Genomic DNA, 23,798 nt, shown 5'->3' with positions numbered 1-23,798 from the left:
GTTGATTTAGGTGCAATCTTACTGGCAGCAATATCCTTGCATGTGAATACCTTGTTTTGCAAAGCAATGATGACGGCATGTGTTTCCTTGCAGGTAACCATGGTTGACAGAGGAAGAACAATGATTCCAAACACCACCCTCCTTTTGAAGCTTCCAGTCTGTTATTCGAACTCAATCATCATGACAGAGTGATCTCCAGCCTTGTCCTCGTCAACACTCACACCTGTGTTAATGAGAGAATCACTGACATGATGTCAGCTGGTCCTTTTGTGGCAGGGCTGAAATGCAGTGGAAATGTTTTTTGGGGATTCAGTTCATTTGCATGGCAAAGTGGGAATTTGCAATTAATTGCAATTCATCTGATCACTCTTCATAACATTCTGGAGTATATGCAAATTGCCATCATACAAACTGAGGCAGCAGACTTTAGGAAAATTAATATTTGTGTCATTCTCAAAACTTTTGGCCATGACTGTAGAACCCTTTGTGCAAAGGGTTATATCTGGAACCAAAATAGTTATACCTGGAACTATAAAGCTTTCCAGGGAACAGCTGAAGAACTCTTTTAGGCTCTAGATAGCACCTTTGTTTCTAAGAGTGTAGGCTAGAGAGCCACCATGCATTTAACCCCTAGTGTGTGTTTGTGTGCATGTGTGTGTGTGGTCTAACTTTACTAACCTTTTGGGTTCTAAAAGTCCCCATAAGGATAAAACAATGAACATTTGACAAGTGGGGACATTTCGCCGGTCCCCAAAAGGAAATATGATATTTTAGGCTTAGGGGTTAGGTTTATGATTAAAATTAGGGTTAGGAGTTAGGTTTAGTTTTAGGGTCTGGGGTTAAGGGTTAGATTTAGAGTTAGGGGTTAAAGAAAATAGAATTTTGAATGGGAATACATGTTTTGGTTCCCACTTGGATAGTAAAACTAATGTGTGTGTGTGTGTACCAGTTAGCCTCTGTTTCATCTCTAGGCTACAGATCCACCATGCAGTTTTCCCTTCGCACCTCACAACCTGAAGTCAGATAACCTCCATTTAATTGTGTAAATGGGATTTAAATTACCAGAACTCACACCGTACAAGAGACTAGAGGAATCCTTATGCTGCCGAACAGCAACAAAGACCTGTTGTACAGAATTTGTTTTGTGAATGAACGACTACATAGTGGACCTAACCTAGTTAAAGAATTCCCATGGTTCGCATACTTTTTTAATGGGATGTGTAAAAGGAAATGAAACATGGATTAATCTGATAGTTTTGGAAGACCCACAAGGATATTTTTGGTGGACCCAAATGTACATTTTTGTTGTTTTGGTTTGTAGATGAGCAACAACTATAAACTGCTTTAATCTGGTGTAAACACTTGAACCCTCAAATAAACACAAGGCTTTATAGAGAGAGAGAGAGAGAGAGACAGACAGCCTCATCTAGTCCCCAAATCCCCTGCCACACACATGTCACTTCTGAACATATTGGTCACTGATGTCACTGTCTGTCTTTTTCCTGTGGTGGAATAGAGGACCAGACCAATCAGTGGGGGAGACCAGAGCTGGCAGGTTGGGAGGGAGACACTGACAGGCTGGCAGGCACCATCTGCTCATTCTGCTCTCCAGGGCACAGATGAGGCACCCCTCCTAAACCATTTGTACAGGAGCAGACAATGCAGCAGATCCTTTTTTTTAAGTATCCTTAATCAAACCAGGGAACTCGAACACATTGTGATTGAAATCTCTCCTTGATTGAGGTGCAAAATAAACAAATATTTTCTCATACTATGCTTGTTTATTTGATAAGTACACATGGCATGTGATTTGTTTTGATGGATGGCAATGCCAGATCAATCAACAGAATGTGCCTGATCATGTAGGTTCTGGCTTTGTCACAGACGGGGGATGGATGTATCCATGGATAGATATTCAGTTCAAATGATGAGGCCATATCAGAACGGTCAAGTTAACTCAGCGATTATAGCAAGACAATTTAAATGGGTAGCATGCTGAACTACAGCAGTTCAATCAATGAACACTGACTTCACTGGCCTGGAAAGAGAGAGCAGGATCCTCTCTGTACAGTCACGCAAACTCTGGAAAGATCTCACACAATGCCATGACAATACAAAAGCTTTGTATTGAAAATGCTTTATGTATGTATATTTTAGTTATTTTTAGTTGAAATATGTTTAGTTAGTTTTATCGAGACCGAATTACAATCAGTGCATTCAACTAAGGTATGTACAACTGATATAGAATGCAATTGGTTAAATAGTGAGCTAGAACCGAAGTGACACAAACAGCAAAATTGCAATCTAAATATAAACTCAGGGAAGTGTAAAATATTCAGAGAGCTCGACATCACAACCTGAACAAAATCAATGCCTCTTCTAAATCTGGGTTATTGTTTTCCTTTGCCATCAGGATAGAGAATCGAGCTAAAAATATAATGAAATGAAATAGTTTGTCGTTTCACATTGATTGAAGTTTAATTCTGCTTCTATCCCAACACTAACATTTACATAACAACCTTTCTTTTTGTGTGTCTAATACAGAGGCCTTGAATGTATTCAATCACAAAACATAAGTTTCATCTTGCCCATGAATCTTATAGCTACTGGTGCATGTAGGAAGAAGATACTGTCCGAAGAAGTATGTGGCTTAGTTGGTAAGAGCATGCATGGTGCTGGCAATGGCAGGTCATGGATTCAATTTTGGCAGGGATCATACTAAAAAGACTACTGACATTATGGGAGACAGAATACATTGTTCTACCACTGACCACCATTATTCATAATTAGTCACCATCATTCAATCCTAATTTTGCATTAGCTGGATGATGGTAGATGGGTGTAGACAATGAGAAAGGGGGATGTAACGCCTGTTAACCATCTTGCCTGAAGGGGACCACCATATGGTGACTTGAAAGGATGGCAAACAAGGTGCCAAACAGATATTAGTCTGATATCTTAAAGAAATGTGATTCTTGCTTCTCTTTGAAGCATCATTGTGTTAACTAATACGTCAATAGCCTAAGTATTATGCCTTAACCTTATGCATGCTCTCACCCCCTTACCCCAATTTTCTAAGATTTGTCATGGAGTGATAGGGATAATCCCATAAACACAACATATAAAAAACATGTCTCTCACTGAACCTAATTCCTTTTTTTCAGATAGATTAAGTGGGGGGTGAAGTTCCTTGCTGTTTATCCCTTTAATTATGTGATCAGTGTTAATACTACAGCTGGTTTTAAGCCTTACACAGTGCACACACGCACGCACAGCCACACACTCTCTCAACACAGCACAGCAGGACTGTGAATGCTGATGGAATACAAAACCATAGTGGGTTACAGCAGTATAAGCCACATCAGCAGAGAACATTGAAAGTAAATGGTGCTGCTGTCGCAAATGAAATCCTTCAACTCCAGTGCCTTCAGAAAGTATTCACACCCTCTGACTTTCTTCACATTTTGATGTGTTACAAAGTGGGATTAAAATGGATTGAATTGTCATTTTTGGTCAACGATCGACACAAAATACTATAATGTCAAAGTGGAAGAAAATTTTGAACACTTGTTGAAACATTTTGGAAAATAAAACACTATATATATATCTTGATTAGGAAGTATTCAACCTCCTGGGTCAATACATGTTAGAATCAACTTTGGCAGTGATTAGAGCTGCGAGTCTTTCTGGGTAAGTCTCTAAGAGCTTTCAACACCTGGATTGTGCAACATTTGCCCTCAATTTCTTTCTGAATTCTTCAAGCTCTGTCAAATTTGTCGTTGATCATTGCTAGACAACTATTTTGAGATTTCCAAACAGATTTAACTCAGAGCTGTAACTTGGCCACTCAGACATTTCAGCTTTTTATTTTTAATTAATTTGTTAAAACAAACAGACAGAAGCTGACTTCTTCCAGGATTGGGGTGGAGTCCTCTCAAGTCCTCTGACGTCAGACAAATGGTTGATAAATGATGTATGACTGCAGCTTTCCTATGGGTCATGCCATTCCACGGATCCTTTGCAGTCATATATCTCTGTGTGATTAAAACAACGTAGGACACAATGACAGTCAAAATAGTGCAGACAACGTGATGAAAACGTTCATAAATCGTATAGCTACCCTACAGTCCTCGAGAGCGCACAGTCGAGAACGTGCATCTGGTTAGTTGGAGCTAAACAATGAAGACTTATGTAATGGTGCACACCCTGAATCATCATACACTTCATTCAAGGCCTGACTGACTGATGTAGGTCAAAGTCACACTTGACATTTCTTCCCCAAAATACCCATATTTTTTATCAATTAAATTGAAACAATCAATGTATATGTTCATTCAAAGTTCATTATTCATTACCAAAGTAATTGAAATGTTAGGAAGATACTCGTCTGTCTGTGTTAACGTCTAGAAAACACTAAAACTACAACTACCAGGAGTGCGGAGAGAGTAATAAACAGCCAATAGAATTGTAGAATTGGCTTTGACGACACACATTTGGGGCTTTTTATGCGCGAACTGGCCATGCTCGAGCATAGAATTCGCGGTTAAAGTCTGGCTGCCAAGGAACATTTTGTTTCACTGTTTATTAAGGTGGGTGTAATATAGCTAACGTTATCCGTACCAAAAATATGACTTAAAGATTTTAATTGTAGGTAATCTTGCCTGATTTATGAAAGTACTGGTTTTACCGAAAACATTTTTTGGTCAAGTGGTGTTAGAATGTGTTACCTCGGCTTCAATCTTGTCGGTTCTTTTATTTTATTTTTAAAAAATTATATATATATTTAACGTTAACTAGCAACCAACCTACAGTAACTAGTCAACGTTAAAGGTTGTTGCTCAGACATTGGTAACTTCATGTCTTTCGTTGATGCTTTGGTGAAATGTATGCAATTTTAAAAACAACATGGATCTAATGGTGGGTGACTTGTTGTTCCAAAGTAACGTTAACCATATTTGCTCTGTTCAGCTTCAGACGGTGATTTAACGTTAGTTGTCGTTGACCAATGAGTGTTTGTCTTGACACTTTACTTGCTGGTTAGGGGATGCACACTTTATAGTGTGACGCAAATTATTTTATTGATTACACGACGTAACTAGTAAAATCATGAATTTACTAAAATAATATACACGTCACTTTGAATTTTTAAATTAGCAAATTTTTCTTTGGTCAGCCATCAACTGATGCGCCTCCATTACTTTTTAAACATTTTGTTTGCAGGGTGCTTTGCAAAATAAACTCTACCATCCGTATTTGAAGCTTCCAGTCGCCACTAACAATTATCAGCTTTATTGACGTTTACATTATTTCTCGGAGACTGTTCTGGCCTAATCTTTATTTTATTTTTACTTAACGTTGTGCACTTGGTGTGGTGAGGGGCGGCAGCATGCGAATAGCTAAACGGGCGGAGCTGCCTTGAACACGCGCTCCTCTTTGTTTGCAACTGGTCTCATTGACGTTCATTGCAATCAAACAAAAGAGCCTTTGTTGTGCCATTAACTGATATTTTGGAACCTATACGACAATTTTGTTGTGACCCTGAAACGTTACCTAGTGTTTGTCAACCTCAAGACAACAATCAGCTTTTTGATTGCTGCAGGTGTCCCTCCCAATTTAACGTGATCTGTTTACACACCTCAGCATCATTGTCTGTCGTCCTTTAGCAGCACCATTTCAGTCAAATTCCTGTACATTCAAATGTATGCGACGATTAAAGGCGATTCGGATTCTTCTTGCAGTTGGGCGGTTCAAGTAGTACGTGCTCTTGAATTTGTGGCGGTTGGAACTTTTTTTCTTCTCCCCCTGTGGCTTCTAGTTAGTTCGCTATGTACACACGGGTGCACCATTGCAGCTTGTGTTGAATGTCTCCTGCTGAATCTGCTTGAATATTCATAGATTAGGTTTGTTGGCTTCGTCTGTAGGTTATTGCTGCCAAATATCTCTGCAGCTTCCCAATCGCATTTTCAATACCCTGCAATTTTGGAAAGCTCTAGCCTTTTTGTTCTAACCATGGCCTGTTAGTTCAAATTATCCATGCATACAGAATGGCACTGAGACGCTGTAGATGGGCATTGAAAGGACCCCTCGCCCATCTACAGTAGTATATTATTGATTGCATGTGGATATCACTTGCTAATGTAGTTTAATGTGCCATGTAGTTATTTAGCTGTGAATGAATACCAGACAGCTTTTTAAAATAGGCTACATTAATAGGGTGTTGCTTGGTCGACGTGTTGAACATGACCGAAGGATGTCGCCACTGAGTGGACCTTGTTTTGCTTTTCCCTGCTGTAGTCAGTTCCACCTAAACACACAGTAAATTGTGTTTCTATCCCACTAGAGGGTGCTAGTGCTGTTAGTGATTCAGGCACCTTGTAACGATGCGATGGAGGTTTCATCCAGTCCTTGGGAGTGGGTGTATCTGGTTCTTCATGTCTAAGGACGTACTAATGCATTAGCAAGTATTCGTTAAGGCTGGGTTACTGTAAAGGCACTGACAACTGCTAGTGTTAAAAGGGCTTTAAGTAAATGTGACTCTGAGAACTTTCTTCCAGGTACATTGACTTGCTGTCCACTGCTGAAATGGCCGCCTCCTGCGGAGGTAAGTTGTGATTTTGAAAGCAGTGAAATTAATTTTCTCACCCCTCTCCATCTGAAAGAAATGACCAAGTGGAAGCCAGTCTAATGATGCGCTTGCACCGTATTGTTTTGATTAGTCACGTCTATTGTCAGCAGTCCAGGTGACCGGAGATGCAGTGTTTTTTTGGACATGGGGAGAACCCTAGTTAAATGTCCACACAGTGGCCTTCTCTCTATTTCCCCCCCCTCTCCCTGTAATGTTCACTTTCCTGTCCTCTTCCCTCTTTTGGAAAGATTTGTTTTTCAGTTTTACGAAACAAGTGCCACATTCCCTTAACTCTGTCAGCCTACATGTATCCCTCACCTGGAGTTCATATGTGTATACTGCTTTCTAGTCATGGCTCATTATATATAACTACTGCTGATGTACAGTTTCTAGTCAGATGCTGGCTATACACTTTTATTTATATATATATTTATTTATTTATTTTCTGGACTCTGGCACTGCTGCTTCTGATTTCTTAATTTTTGGATTATGTGCACATGTTTAGTTATTGCGCTGTTGAAACGCAAGCAATTCCTTGCATCTGTGTGGCCCACCAATGAACTTTGATTTAATAACAAATGCATAATTTGTCCGCTCATAGATATTCAGGTTAAGGAGATTGACAAACGTGCATCTGGCCAGGCGTTTGAGGTGATCCTGGGCGCTCCAGCTCCAGGCGCCAAGGGAGAGTTCCCTCTGTCTCCCCCCAAGAAGAAGGACCTGTCCCTGGAGGAGATCCAGAGGAAACTGGAGGCTGCAGAGGAGAGGAGGAAGGTAGGTCATGCTCCAGTTAAAGATGCTAGGCTGAAGTGTTGCTTATGGGTGTGCTCTTGAGCCAAAAGGGGTCCTCTGAAGGTAAAACTATTGTTCAGAAAAAAAGGTCACCTACCCTCACCCATGAATAAGGGTGTATATTGTTATCTAAAAACAAATTGGGGGGGGGGGGGGGTGAAATCCTAGCCTTAACTAGAACAATTTGGGGGGGGTGAAATCCTAGCCTTAACTAGAACAATTTGGGGGGGGTGAAATCCTAGCCTTAACTAGAACAATTTGGGGGGGGGTGAAATCCTAGCCTTAACTAGAACAATTTGGGGAATGTATTCACTAGGTGTGGGAATGGCAAGGGACCTGACAATAGGATATTATGGCACTAAGGTGGAAAATTTACACCTGTCAAATGCGGGTATATTTTGGCTTTGCCGGTTAACAATGTTATTTCACCAGCTATGTTGGGTGGCCACACACAGAATTTGGGAAGTTTTCAATCCAAAGCCCAAATATAGAAGTTGACTTGACCTGAGAGGCTACTGAAGTGTGACTTTGTCTGTGTTTCTTGGCTAGTTGCATCGTTTTGGTCATGTGTGTTTTTCAATATTAGTTTGCTGCAACTCGCACAGAGACAAAGATTACCACGGTAATGGCCTGTCCCTTAAAGGAGCAGCTGAACACTTTCTCTCCTAATGATGCAAATATTTGGGGGTACAATGTGCTTGAGCATGGAACACAAAATATTTCAACCAATAACTTTTAGTAATTTTATTTAAAATGAACACATTTCTGTGCTCCTAAATGTATTTGTGCTCCTATAAAAAAAATCAGCTTTCGAATCCTGAACTAATAATACAGCTAATTTATCACTCAGCATTTTGTGCCACTCTGATTCTTGATGTTCAGTTGTAGAACTGTTTTACTAGATAAAATAAATCATTTAGATACTATTGTAACATATATTGGCTAAAAGACTTGTCACAAATTGAATTGAGCAGTAGACTACCTTTTTAACTAGGAAGGTCAGTTAAGAACAAATGCTTATTTTACAATGACGGCCTACCCCGGCCTAACCCAGACGACGCTGGGCCAATTGTGCGCCGCCCTATGGGACTCCTGATCACGGCTGGTTGTGATGGTGCCCAGTATCAAATCAGGGTATGGAAGTGACGTCTCTAGTGGTCAACAGATTATGATTTATAACGCAGATACCGATTTATTGGCGGACCAAAAAAAGCTGATACAAGTGGGTTTAAAAATAAATCCGTGGTGTGTAATTATGGGAATTTCCCACCCTGCTTAGGTTACAATATGTATTGTTTCTCATGAGTCAATACTGGTTGTTTCAATATTCCAGACATATTGCTCACCATATGTCTGCTGCAGATGGACTTGACGGCCACAAAACGAGTTTTGATCAGTCATGGAAATCAAGTGCTGGGAACATAGTCTCCCTAGTTAAAAAAAAAAGGCAAACAAGCTAATGAACAAAAAATACTGTAGTTTTGGTACCACCAACTAGTGTACAAATAGTTTTATCAATATAATATTGCTAAATTATATCCTTTTTGGATCCCAATAAATATGATTATCCCGAAATGTAAATACTTTTTTTTTTTATCGCTAGTGTGTGGATACACGGTAACCTTTTGCCATGATGCATTACATGCCTCTATGCCTGCGATTAACTAGATTCAGCTGAGGGTTGTGTTTTGAGTGGCTAGTCGGGCCCGGAACATAATTACAAAATTTGTATACTGCAAATTGACTGACAAGCCCAAACTGATATTTGACTAAACCTAATCCTTGCTTATATTTGAATAGGATTACATCTGAGTGGTAATGCTTTGGAATGAATTTCCCAACTTAAAATCACTTGGTGCTGGTTTTGAGTCATGTCCAGCCTCAACTTCATTTACTCTGAACTTGGGGGCTGTATTTGGCCTGGGTTCCGACTTTTGGGGAGCCCTGCTCGACAGTATTGTAGTATTCAATTGTTTTGTTTGGTGTCTGAATCAAACTCCTCTCCCCTTGCGCCATCCTCCAGTCCCATGAAGCAGAGGTTCTGAAGCACCTAGCTGAGAAGAGGGAGCATGAGAAGGAGGTGCAAAGGAAAGCCATGGAGGAGAACAACAACTTCAGCAAGATAGCTGAGGAGAAGCTTAACCAGAAGATGGAAGCCAACAAAGAGAACAAGGAGGCCCTTCAGGCAGCCATGAGTGAGAAGTTCAAGGAGAAGGTATGTTGGCCTCTATCTTTTACATGCAAACCAGTCTTGCAGTGACAGTCTGACCCTGCTACCAGTCGTTGTCAATGGAGGACACAAGGAGACATCTGCTAGTGCGTGTCTTGACTGCGTCAAATCATTGTAAAGAAGCTAGCTACAGTAACCAGCTAAGTTGGCTGGCTAGCTAAAGTAGCAAGGCTAATTGAGGCTATATTGCTGCACTCCCCATAGACTGTCTAAAACACCATTCATATGAAACAGCCTACCTGTTGTAGAAATGTCACACAATTTACATTTTACACAGCCTTCCCCCAAAAAATGAGCGCTCCTAAGTCATTGAATACTAACGTCGGTCTGGATGTTCTAACTGTGCCCTATTCCCTAAAGGATACACCCACTTGGGGGGGGGGGGGGTCAAGGACTTGATCACTTATCTCTGCAAGTGAGTTGGGAGACTTCAGAAGTTAACACCAATGTCACTGGTCAACCAATGACAAATTGGTGATGGAAAATATGAATGTACATTGTCACTGACACGTCACGCTTTGAACGGTCTGTTTAAATGTTATTTTGAAGGATATGTCACTGTTTTGAACTTCTATTTCTTCTCAGGACAAGAAACTGGAAGAGGTGCGGGCCAAGAAGGAGACCAAAGAAGGCGGTGCCGAGACATCAGAAAACTGAACATCTGTCTATTGGGGATTGTATACTAGAGGTTTTTTTACATATCCAAAGATTGATTTATATTTAGTTAATGGCCAGTATTTGTCTTCACTGCCACCCACCTTTTGAAGAAAATAATAAAGTTCTCCCTGTTTGTGAATTTAACTTCTCTCCTGCTATAAGTGTACTTGCAGTAGTTTCACATGTGGCTATTTTTGTCCCCTTGTTACTTCTACTCCATGGCTGTCTGCAAGCTACTAGCAGTCAATTCCTCTCAAAATGCACTGGAGAGGATCTAAACTCCTTTCTTTAGACCTCCTCAATGAAGCTTTGAGAGAAGTTGAGGAAGCAAGGTTTGACCACTGGTGACCATTTCATACACAGCCCATTTCTTTGGCTGTTTAGCTTTTGTCATTGCATCTTCTGACAATGAAAAATAGCAGTATATGTACTTATCCTTTAAGGAAGCATGTCTCTATGCATAGGTCCTCGACATCTCTTCCATAGTGCTGCTTTGGAATCTTGTATGTGTTACACCTGGCTAATAATAGTTACTGATCAATGATTGTTGATCTGGGTTAACATGTTGCTCGATTTCACCTTCACAGCAGGTGTTCTATCGCACCTTTTACTATTCAGAGAACTGCTAGTCTTGCTCTTAACGGTCTGTGGCATCCTGATCCTATTCCCTAATGCACTACCCAAAAGTAGTGCACTGAATAGGGTGCCATTCAACTCACCCCTAAATCTGATCTTTGTGCCACTGCAGGTTTTTTGGTTATGTAAAGTGGGGTTTTGTCTCAAAGCACGTGACTTTGTGCTGTTGTAGATCCATGAATGAACTTTTTTTTTTTTTTCTTTTTTTTTTCCCCCCAGACTTGTGTATCTAGGGTGTTACTGGAAGACTGGGTCTACACATGGAATGCACTTTGGCATCTCAATAGATAATGTTACTAGTTGACTTAAGCGTTGTACTAAAAACAATAAATAATACCATTGTCAAACCCTCTTCCATGTGTGCTTTATTGATACCTGTGCTGCTTCAGATTTCTGCTGTTTGAAGCCCATCCTTTGATACGTAAGTAGAACAGGTTATTGCATTCTGTGGATCTAGTTGCCCTGGACTCCACACTGCCCTGTTTCTGTTAAGATTTATTTTTTAACTGGGTAAGAACACTTATTTACAATGACTGCCAAACCCGGACGACGCTTGGCCAAATTTGCGCTGCCCTATGGTACTCCCAATCACGGCCAGATGTGATTCAGCCTGGATTTGAACCAGGGACTCTAGTGAAGCCTCCATCACTGAGCTGTAGTGCCTTAGACCTTTGCCACTCGGGAGCCATTTTACCAGCCTGTATTTTCATATCACCAAAGGTCAAGGAAGGATGTTGGGTTTTAATCTTTGAAATGTAAATAAACACAGGGACCAACAATGAGCCTAGCTTTATGCTTCTCTTGACGCTTGTGATGTCTTGTCAATTAATGTGGTTTTCTACTCCAGGTGCCATCTAGTGGGGTTTGGGAGGGGGAAAGCACTGGACAGTATTAATACTTAAAAAAAATTTTTTTGTCTGGTTCAGACTGAAGGGAAAATAAACTGGAAGGATTTATTTTCTCCAAGCTAATGAGCAGTGGTGTAATGTACTTAAATGTTTTGGTGTAGCTGTACTTTATATTTGACAACTTACTCCACTACATTTGTAAGTAATGTACTTTTTACTCCATTTTCCCTGACACCCAAAAGTACTTGTTACATTTTGAATACTTAACAGGACAGAAATGGTCCAATTCACGCACTTATCAAGAACATCCCTGTTCATCCCTACACTAGTGTTGTCATAATGTTCTCTGCATGGAATGCAAACAAAGGAACCATAAAAATCAGTTTGAGCAATGCGGCTTCTCCCCCTGGTGGGAGTTGATAGGTTCACAGCTAGGGATGGAATGATGCACAAAAAAAAAGGTATGTGGACACCCCTTCAAATGAGTGGATTTAGCTATTTACCGCCACATCCGTTGCTGACAGGCATATAAAATTGAGTACACAGGCATGCAATCGCTGTAATCAACTGAAGTGGAAACGTCTAGGCTCAGCCGCGAAGTGGTAGGCCACACAAGCTCATAGAACTGGAGGACTGAAGCACGTAGCGGGTAATTGTCTCCTCGGTTACAACACTCACAGAGTTCCAAACTGCCTCTGGAAGCAACGTCAGCACAACTTTTAGTTGGGAGCTTCTTGAAATGGGTTTCCATGGCCGAGCAGCCGCACACAAGCCTAAGATCACTATGCGCAATGCCAAGCGTCTGCTGTAGTGGTGTAAAGCTCGCCATCATTGGACTCTGGAGCAGTGGAAACGTGTTCTCTGGAGTGATGAATCACGCTTCCCAGTCTGGCAGATCGACGGACGAATCTGGGTTTGGCGGATGCCAGGAGAATGCTTCCTGCTCCAATGCAATTGTAAAGTTTGGTTCCAGTGAAGGGAAATCTTAACGCTACAGTATATGACATTCTATACGATCCTGTGCTTCCAACTTTGTGGCAACAGTTTGGGGAAGGCCCTTTCCTGTTTCAGCATTACAATGCTCCCGTGCACAAAGCGAGGTCCATACAGAAATGTTTTGTCGATCCGTGTGGAAGAACTTGACTGACCTCAACCACATCGAACACCTTTGGGATGAATTGGAATGCTGACTGCGAGCCAGGCCTAATCGCCCAACATCAGTGCCCGACCTCACTAATGCTCTTATGGCTGAATGAAAGCAAGTCCCCGCAGCAATGTTCCAACATGTAGTGGAATACCTTCCCAGAAGAGTAGAGGCTGTTATAGCAGCAAAGAGGAGACCAACTCCATATTAATGCCCATGATTTTGGAATAAGATGTTCAACGAGCAGGTGGCCACATACATCTCAAGGGGTCCAGAAGAAAAAGTACTTATTTTCTGTCATATCTAGGAACACATAATCTAATATTGCGTGTCGCTAGCTGTCAATCATCCACTCTCAGGTTGACTCCAAACAGTGGTAAGTCATTCTGGAAGATTTTGGAGAGCAGTAGGCCCATCCATATCTGTCCGCTGACAGACAATCTACATATTTCTTCTGCAAGGGACCTAGGATGGTAGACAGATATGCAGCGTTTTAGCATGCATCTCAAGCCACACAGAAGTAATGTCCGGAGGCCATCATGAAGAGTGCAGACTGCAAAATACAAACAGCATATAGGAATATTGAACATGGAAGTAGCATAGTAAGACCACTAGGTGGCAATGTTTCACTTAATTCAAGAAACAGCACTATCTAGTCTCTCATATCTACCCATCTTTTCAGCATATCTAAAATATTCACCTTCTCCTTTCATCATATTAATCTCAAATTTTCCCTTTGAGACATCCATCTCTCACCTTATCAACAAACAACCATTTTGTCAAAGGCTATATTAACAAGTCTGGAAGATAGAAGAAAAATGTATCCACCATTTATGAGCACTTTCATTTGAGGAAATGGAAAATATAATTAATACCTGGATGGCTGCCAAGATTCTAGCTAAAATCTAATATCAATAATATGACTTGATGAGGCCTTATGTGAAGGTGTTTCTATAGAAATTGATCAAACCCATGGTTTTTCCTTTGGACCCCATGGTAAACTGGAAGATTATAGGTAATATTAATGTGATGTCTATGTGAACATGATGGCCCTATGTGTCAGTGTTTACAAGAAGTTAGTTAAACTATGGTGTCATGTTCCGTTTGACCCCTGCAGTCATTAATTGAAGCGAAGGTCACTTGGTCCAGAGGTTAGTTGGCTGTATGCAGCAGGTGTACACCCAGGTGGATAGTTCATGTATTTCCAGCTATACAGTAACATCACTCAGATCATGTAGAAAACGCTGCAATATTGATGCTCTCCATAGGATAGAAGCCGATGATGAGGCTGATGAGACAGTGGATTGCGCAGTCAGATGGAACAGAGTAAATAGGCATTTTAACATCATAGATTTTGCCAGTGGTAACTTGTGGAATAGACACTGGCTGGAATGCGGTTTTAACCAATCAGCATTCAGGATTAGACCCACCCGTTGTATAATTAAGCAATAAGGCCCGGCCACGGCTAAGGGCTGTTCTTAGGACACTGCTAGGACACAGCTCTTAGCTGTGGTATATTGGCCATACAGTATATCACAAACCCCCGAGGTGCCTTATTGCTATTCTAACCTGGTTACCAACGTAATTAGAGCAGTAAAAATAAATGTTTTGTCATACCCATGGTATATGGTCTGATATACCACAGCTTTCAGCCAATCAGCATTCAGGGCTCGAACCACCCAAATTATAAATTCAGATAACACGCTCTGGGTAGAGGAAAAATAAGGTATAAACAAAAAAGGGTTGAGAGAGGTATGTGGATACAATATAGCTAGAATACCATGAAGTAGAATTGGAGGTGCTGTTTGGTAAGGTACTCACAGTATTTACAGTGCCTCCAGAAAGTATTCACACCCCTTGACTTTTTCCACATTTTGTTCTTACAAAGTGGGATACAATTGAATTAATTGTCATTTTTTGTCAACAATCTACACAAAAATACTCTAACGTTAAAGTGGAAGGAACATTCTAACATTTATAAAACATTCATGAAAAATAAAACACTATCTTGACTAGATAAGTATTCAACCCCTGAGTCAATACATGGTAGAATGAACATTGGCAGCTAATACAGCTGTGATTCTTTCTGGGTAAGTCTCTAAGCGCTTTCCACATCTGGATTGTGCAACGTTTGCCCCTATTATTTTCACATTTCTTCAAGCTGTCAAATTGATTGTTGATCATTGCTAGACAACCATTTTCAGGTCTTGCTATGGATTTTCAAGCAGACTTAATAAGGATCCACCCCTTTTTTTAAATTTTTTGCCTAAATAACATACCCAAATATAACTGCCTGTAGCTCAGGCCCTGAAGCAAGGATATGCACATTCTTGGTACCAATTGAAAGGAAATACTTTGATGTATGTGTAAATGTGAACGGAATGTAGGAGAATATAACACAATAGATCTGGTAAAAGATAATACAAAGGAAAGACTAACTGTTCATTTGTATTTTTTTTTGTACCATCATCTTTGAAATGCAAGAGAAAGGCCATAATGTAATCTTCCAGTTCAGGTGCAATTTAGATTTTGGCCACTAGATGGCAGCAGTGTATGTGCAAAGTTTTAGACTGATCAAATGAACCATTGCATTTCTGTTCAAAATGCTGTATCAAGACTGCCCAAATGTGCCTAATTTGTTTATTAATAACTTTACGTGTTCAAAATTGTGCAATCTCCTCAAACAATAGCATGGTATTCTTTCACTGTAATAACTACTGTAAATTGGACAGTGCTGTTAGATTAACAAGAATTTAAGCTTTCTGCCAATATCAGATAGGTCTACAGTGAGGGGAAAAAGGTATTTGATCTCCTGCTGATTTTGTACGTTTGCCCACTGACAAAGAGATGATAAGTCTATAATTTTAATGGTAGGTTTATTTGAACAGTGAGAGACAAAAACATCCAGAGAAACGCATGTCAAAAATGTTATAAATTGATTTGCATTTTGATGAGGGAAATAAGTATTTGACCCCCTCTGCAAAACATGACTTAGTACTTGGTGGCAAAACCCTTGTTGGCAATCACAGAGGTCAGACGTTTCTTGTAGTTGGCCACCAGGTTGGCACACATCTCAGGAGGGATTTTGTCCCACTCCTCTTTGCAGATCTTCTCCAAGTCATTAAGGTTTCGAGGCTGATGTTTGGCAACTCGAACCTTCAGCTCCCTCCACAGATATTATATGGGAGTAAGGTCTGGAGACTGGCTAGGCCACTCCAGGACCTTAATGTGCTTCTTCTTGAGCCACTCCTTTGTTGCCTTGGCCATGTGTTTTGGGTCATTGTCATGCTGGAATACCCATCCACGACCCATTTTCAATGCCCTGGCTGAGGGAAGGAGGTTTTCACCCAAGATTTGACGGTACATGTCTCCGTCCATCGTCCCTTTGATGCGGTGAAGTTGTCCTGTTCCCTTAGCAGAAAAACACCCCCAAAGCATAATGTTTTCACCTCCATGTTTGACGGTGGGGATGATGGTCATAGGCAGCATTCCTCCTCCTTCAAACACGGCGAGTTGAGTTGATGCCAAGAGCTCCATTATGGTCTCATCTGACCACAACACTTTCACCCAGTTGTCCTCTGAATCATTCAGATGTTCATTGGCAAACTTCAGACGGGCATGTATATGTGCTTTCTTGAGCAGGGGGACCTTGCGGGTGCTGCAGGATTTCAGTCCTTCACGGCGTAGTATGTTACCAATTGTTTTCTTGGTGACTATGGTCCCAGCTGCCTTGAGATCATTGACAAGATCCCCTGTGTAGTTCTGGGCTGATTCCTCACCGTTCTCATGATCATTGCAACTCCACGAGGTGAGATCTTGCATGGAGCCCCAGGCCGAGGGAGATTGACAGTTCTTTTGTGTTTCTTCAATTTGCGAATAATCGCACCAACTGTTGTCACCTTCTCACCAAGCTGCTTGGCGATGGTCTTGTAGCCCATTCCAGCCTTGTGTAGGTCTACGATCTTGTCCCTGACATCCGTGGAGAGCTCTTTGGTCTTGGCCATGGTGGAGAGTTTGGAATCTGATTGATTGATTGCTTCTGTGGACAGGTGTCTTTAAGAGTGTGCTCCTAATCTCAGCTCGTTACCTGTATAAAAGACACCTGGGAGCCAGAAATCTTTCTGATTGAGAGGGGGTCAAATACTTATTTCCCTCATTTAAATGCAAATCAATTTATAACATTTTTGACATGCGTTTTTCAGGACTTTTTTGTTGTTATTCTGTCTCTCGCTGTTCAAATAAACCTACCATTAAAATTATAGACTGATCATTTCTTTGTCAGTGGGCAAACGCACAAAATCAGCAGGGTATCAAATACTTTTTTCTCTCACTGTATGTCTTTGGAAAATGTCTTGTTATTTACATGCTAATCGCATTAGCCTATGTTAGCTCAACCGTCCCGTGGAAGAGACACCGATCCCGAAGAAGTTTTTACAATTAAAAGCATTCCCATATCTGTGACGGCAGATCCTGGGAGACGAGAAGCAAGTACAGGGAGTGAATATTTAATAAATAACAGAAACGAAACAAAACACGGACGGCGTCTGGACAAGGGAATCATAACGACATTAATGCTGACACGGGGATCAAACTGAGGATTAGACATATATAGAGGAGGCAATCAATAAAGTGATAGAGTCCAGGTGAGTCCAATGAAGCGCTGATGTGTGTAATGATGGTGACAGGTGTGCGTAATGATGGGCCGCCTGGTGACCCTCGAGCACCAGAGAGGGGGAGTGGGAGCAAGCGTGACAATAGCATGATGCAGCCACCACTATCCTTGAAAATTTGGAGAGTGGTACTCAGTAATGTTTTGTATTGGATTTGCCACAAACAAAACTTTTTGTCCTCAACACAAAGTGTTAATTGCTTTCCACATTTTTTTCAGTATTACTTTAGTGACTTGTTGCAAACAGGATGCATGTTTTGGAATATTTTTATTCTGTACAGTCTTCCTTCTTTTCACTCTGTGAATTAGGTTAGTATTGTGGAGTAACTACAATGTTGTTGATCCATCCTCAGTTTTCTTCTATCACAGCCATTCAGCTCTGTAACTGTTTTAAAGTCACCATTGGCCTCATGGTGAAATCTCTGAGGGGTTTCCTTCCTCTCCGACAACTGAGCTAGGTTGGACGCCTGTATCTTTGTAATGACTGGGTGTATTGATACACCATCCAATGTGCAATTAATAACTTCACCATGCTCAAAGGGATATTGCTTCTTCTTTTTTTACCCATCTACCAATAGGTGTCCTTCTTTGCGAGGCATTGGAAAACGTGCCTGGTCTTTGTGGTTGAATCTGTGTTTCAAATTCACTGCTCGACTGAGGGACCTTAGAGATAGCTGTATGTGTGGGGTACAGAGATGAGGTAGTCATTCAAAAATCATATTAAAGACTATTATTGCACACAGAGTGAGTCCATGCAACTTATTATGTGACTTGTTAAGCACATGGTTACTCCTGAACTTATTTAGGCTTGCCATACCAACGTTTTTGAATACTTATTGACTATTTCAGATGTAATGTTTTTATTAATTTGTCAAATTTTCGAAAACATAATTCCACTTTGGCATTATGGGGTATTGTGTGTGGACAGTGACAAACAATAAACATTTAATCCATTTTAAATTCACAACAAAATATGGAAAACGTCAAGGTGTGTGAATACTTTCTGAAGGCACTGTATAATGCATTTATTGTTATGGTGTTTTCAGAGGAACATCTTAAAAACTCTGATGCATTTCTGCATCTCCCTTTGTCAGGGGGTAGTTATACTGTGGGTGTATGAGAAAAGGAACTGTAGTGTAGGTGATGTGAGGTTAGGATTTTAGCTGTTATGTTCCCTCTTCATTAAGTCATAGCTACATGACAGTGCTCTGAGTGCTTTTACAAAAACTATTTGTCAGCACTGTAATTTTACATTTTCTTTTGGACAAAAGAGTGAGAGAAAAGACAGGACTTGAACAATGGAGAACAGGTCATCCATATTAAGTGAAATGTTTTGGCTGGTTCAGTTTGATGTTTTCTGTTCTACTCCTCCCAGCCTAGGTGCCTGTTAACGTCAGACACGGGTGATTCCCTCTAGGGGGATGGGATGGGAGTGTGTGTGTGTGTGTGCGCGAGGGGATCCATGTTAAATTTTTTACAATTTACTAATTTAGCAGACGCTCTTATCCAGAGAGACTTATCGTTAGTGCCTTCCTCTTAAGATAGCTAGGTGGTACAAACATATCACAGGCATAGTAAGTACACTGCTGGGTGGAGGGTCAAGTGCAAGTGTTGGTTCAGGAAAGTATACATATATATATTTAATTTTTTAACCAATGACTCACGGAACTTCTGAATATAACAAATATAGTTTGTACCTGTTGATTTCTTCGAGGTAAATTAATGTGGTTTTCTCTAAAGTCTTATGGCTACCTGCACTGGTCGTTCAGTTGTTCACAAAAACACTTAACAATTAAAAGTAATTTAGTACTTTCTTTAAATTGAGCTACATTATTCTGACTTGAATAAGGAAAATATTCTAACACACCTGTACCTGTTGACTTCTTAGGAGCTGCTTTGTGGAATCATGGAAAATGTAATTGCAGAGAACCCCTACTGTGCTCTATAATAGACCAGCTAAAAAAATAATTATCGTAATCAAATTCATTCTGTCTCAGCCGGAGTCGTGTCAATTGCTTTGTTTTGTTATATTGACTCTGGAGACAGAACATAGAGCTTTTAACAGTAATTAACTATGCTTGATGTCTTTGGATCACAGCTCCTTGTACCGAACCTTCACTTCACCGTATGTCATAATGTAAAACAACTTGGCTGTCTGTGGTAAGTGCTCCAAATAAAATAAAATCTCATTTTATTGGTCACATACACACATTTAGCAGATGTGTTCAGTAGGGTCAAATGGAATGGCAATACCCTTGTTATAACTCACTGGTGGGCTTAGTTTATACAAAGGTAATGACTTCACGACAAACCTGATGCAACTCTGAAACTAAACAAAGTGATTTAGTACCTTGTATCTTCACTGTGTCTCTCATCAGAGCCAACTAAATCTATGTTTGAGAAATAAAGACGAAAGACGCTTGTCATTTGACAGAACAAAACAAATCACCACACTCCGCCAGATACCCTCCCTATCTACCCCATCCTCCTTTTATATCTTTATCATACTAAAAGACGGTAAAACAGGGAAAAATTTGACACAGAAAGACAACCAGCCCAGTGTCTCCTCTAGTAAATAGAAATGCAGGATGAAGTTGAGTTTATCCTGACACTATCTTAATGGAAGTGTCTGAGGAGGGGACACAACAAATAGGGCAAGGCTGAGGCTCGGGTTGAGACTGGGGCTAAGGCCATACACTCACTGGGGACAGGGTATTCTCAGCACCCAGAACCAAATCTCCTGCTACTCTCACAAGAGACGAACGTGAGGTAACGGGGGATGACGAGAGTGCTGCTGAGAGGCGTCAGTTAAAAGATACTTTCATGGATATAAGGAGGTTGAGGGTGTATTGTTGACCAGGAATATCGGTTGAACAGACGATGCGTGGAGATAAGAGGGTGACGTTGACAATGTTCTGAATGAAGAGTAAGTATAAGAGGCAGTGAACACCGAGGGATTGAGGGAGCGTGCTATGGGCAATTGGTAGATGCTGTGGTCAATTTAGTGGAATGACGTTTAGAGGAGGATACGGATCAAAAATAGAGATTCTACGTTTGTCGAATGACGTCCACTACCAATCCAATATAACACCACCATTCTAAACACCTCCTCACTCTCAACCCCCTTCAGTTTCGCCTCTTCAACCCTCAAACCCTCTGTGTAGTTCCAGAATAATCTAACCTCTGCCTACACCACATCACTTCACCGAGTGCAGTTACATGCACACAATAATACTATTATTGTGAATAGTCGGGTTATAATAGTTTGTTTAAAAAGTTGACAGGCTTTGCAAGAACAACGATTTCCCTAATACGCCTGTTCACATGGACACATCTGAAATTAGCCTTCCTAATGGGACTTAAATAAATGCAGAAAATTGTCAATCAAAAAAAACGTTCTACCACAGCGACCATGTTATTTTGGCGAGGCGTATTTGATTCCTAGTTCGTACATATGAAGTTTGTATGTAAAAACAATTTCTAAGATGCATACTTGCAGTTTTTCCGAAATCACTTCAGTCACTCATTAGGGAGGCTTGTGCTACCGGTGCTGATCATATACACTGATGGAACGCTGATTAAACTGTGTCAATTTCCTAATAATTTGAAAGATTGCTCAGAAAATCAGATGTTTTAATCGGCGTATGCTGACTTCGATTTTGACCTCACGCCGAGTAAGATAAGCAGAGTACTGTTTACATGACTATTGCCATACTCGGCCTAATGCCATAATCAGTTTAATATCGAAGTATTAGTGTGCATGTAAATGTACTCACTGAGGCCCATCATACTGTTGTATGGTTTACACTTCTCACTACATAAAAAACATGTATGCGTAGGTGGGTTCTATGTACTTCATTGCACTTAAACAGTGGATCACAGTGTGTGGTTCTGTGGAGCTGAAGAGTCTAACAGTACAACAGCAGGTGTAGGAGTGTAACGATGAAGTTTAGATTCAGAGTTCTAAACCAAGTTGGTAGGTTGCCTACAATAGCCTCCAGGTTTATGTGTGGCCTCAGTCATACCAGAACTGTGATGTCTTCCCACTGGCTTCCTCCTACTAATGTTTTTATTGTGTGATGAGATCAATTTTTGCAGTGAGTTGGAGACCTTTTTGGTCTAGAATAGAACTTCGAGCTTTAGAACTTATCTATCTTAGTTTCTTAGTGAATCAGAAATGTGTTGTTTGTTCTGCTCACACAACATGGAGCACAAATTGAAATATGACTTGACTGCCATATGTTTTCTATCTAATCATTTTCAAAAGTTTACACTAACTGTAGATTTGATATAATCTGTTCTGGTACTTAACCTCTAGCTGGACTTCTTCCAAATCCTCTCAACTCAAACTAGTTTCATTTTTTAATATATTTTTTTAAGGGGGAGGATCAGCGTTAATATTGCAAATAGATTGTGGGTTCTATCAATGTAATTGTCTGCATCATTTCCAATCCCCCATATATATATATTTTTAAAATAAATATATATTATTTTAAATATATATTTTTTAAATATATTTTCCTTTATTATTTTCCCCTAACCTTACCACCCCTCCCCTAATTGGAGTAAACTAATCGACAACAACAATTAGTCTTCTACTAAAAACAAACAAACCCATTTCATGAAGCTCCTGACGAACAGTTCTTGTGCTGACGTTGCTTCCAGAGGCAGTTTGGAACTCTATAGTGAGTGTTGCAACCGATGACAGACACTTTTAATGCACTTCAGCACTCCGCAATCCCGCTCTGTGAGTTTGTTTGGCCTACCACTTCGCAGCTGAGCCATTGTTGCTCCTAGACGTTTCCACTTCACAATAACAGCACTTACAGTTGACCAGGCAGTTCTATATACTATATACATTTTACGGACACATTATATTTTACATTAGTTATCTTTTGTTTGTTTTTAGTCCCATCCTTCAGCTACCCTCAACCCCTCCCATCTACTATATCTCTGAACACCATCCAGTTTTCTATTTGCCATGTATTTCTTTAGTCAAACTAGTTTATGCAAAGCTACTCTGAAAGAATCGCTAGTGCAGTGTTTCAAATTTGTTTGTGTGTGTGTGTGTGTGTGTGTGTGTGTGTGTGTGTGTGCGTGCGTGCGTGCGTGCGTGTGTGTTTCTATGACAACAAGTTGAAGCATATTAAATGGAGCTCCAGTAAAGGGTTGACACTGTGACTGCACAACTAACAATAGATACGTTTCAACTCTTTCATGCACTGTCTGAATATGATCTATCAGGTATGTGAAAGATGTTGGTCATTTTTTCTGGCATGGATAGTCAATGCCTTTTCATACAGAGGATCAGTGTCCTCAGCTGGAGTTGAGAAATTATATTTATTATACCTTCTTCACCAAGTGTCTCTGCCCCACCATTGTAATATATTCACCTGATATGTCCAAGGCCAAATCTCCATATTCCACAAGTGTTCTGGCTGCCATAAAAGGGATTTGAAAAGGATTTCTGTACAACGAAGGTGCAGTATGTCATTGTAAGGGTCATGAATGGAATTCGTTTTTTTATTATTTACATATATATATAAAAGTTTGGACACATACTCATTTCATTTTTTTATTTTTTTTATTCTACTTTGTAGAATAATAGTGAAGACATCAAAACTATGAAATAACACATATGGAATAATTTAATAACCAAAAAAGTGTTAAACAAATCAAAATATATTTTCTATTTGAGATTGTTCAAAGTAGCCACCCTTTGCCTTGATGACAGCTTTGCACACTCTTGGCATTCTCTCAACCAGCTTCACCTGGAATGCTTTTCCAACAGTTTTGAAGGAGTTCCGACATATGCTGAGCACTTGTTGGCTGCTTTTCCTTCACTCTGCGGTCCAACTCATCCCTAACCATCTCAATTGGGTTGAGGTCGAGTGATTGTGGAGGCCAGGTCATCTGAGGCAGCACTCCATCACTCTCCTTCTTGGTCAAATAGCCCTTACACAGCCTGGAGGGTTGTTGGGTCATTATCCTGTTGAAAAACAAATTATAGTCCCACTGAGCGCAAACCAGATGGGATGGCGTATCGCTGCAGAATGCTGCGGTAGCCATGCTGGTTAAGTGTGCCTTGAATTCTAAATAAATCATAGATAGTGTCACCAGCAATGCACCTCCACACCATCACACCTCATCCTCTATGCTTCATGGTGGGAACCACATATGCGGAGATCATCCGTCCA

General features: G+C 40.5%; 1 protein-coding gene and 1 long non-coding RNA gene across 2 annotated transcripts; one reads left to right on the top strand and one right to left on the bottom strand.

The window, feature by feature from the left end:
- Positions 1-3,842: 3,842 nt before the first annotated feature.
- On the bottom strand, positions 3,843-6,342 carry LOC115175715 (uncharacterized). Its single transcript, XR_003872089.1, has 2 exons — positions 5,636-6,342; positions 3,843-4,034 (listed from the first exon to the last, which is right to left on the bottom strand). It is a non-coding gene; the product is annotated as an uncharacterized LOC115175715 (long non-coding RNA).
- LOC115175714 (stathmin) lies at positions 4,482-11,287 on the top strand. Its single transcript, XM_029735179.1, has 6 exons — positions 4,482-4,589; positions 6,555-6,601; positions 7,227-7,399; positions 9,441-9,632; positions 10,233-10,335; positions 11,160-11,287. Exons 2-5 carry the CDS (start codon positions 6,583-6,585, stop codon positions 10,302-10,304), a joined length of 456 nt encoding a protein of 151 aa, XP_029591039.1. The 5' UTR covers positions 4,482-4,589; positions 6,555-6,582; the 3' UTR covers positions 10,305-10,335; positions 11,160-11,287.
- The last annotated feature ends 12,511 nt before the right edge of the window (positions 11,288-23,798 follow it).

The sequence above is a fragment of the Salmo trutta genome, chromosome 36 (genome assembly GCF_901001165.1).
Source record: "Salmo trutta chromosome 36, fSalTru1.1, whole genome shotgun sequence".
In the NCBI taxonomy this organism is placed as follows: Eukaryota; Metazoa; Chordata; class Actinopteri; order Salmoniformes; family Salmonidae; genus Salmo; species Salmo trutta.
The sequence above is the reverse complement of the archived record's forward strand: the minus strand, read 5'-3'. Positions and strand labels throughout refer to the sequence as shown.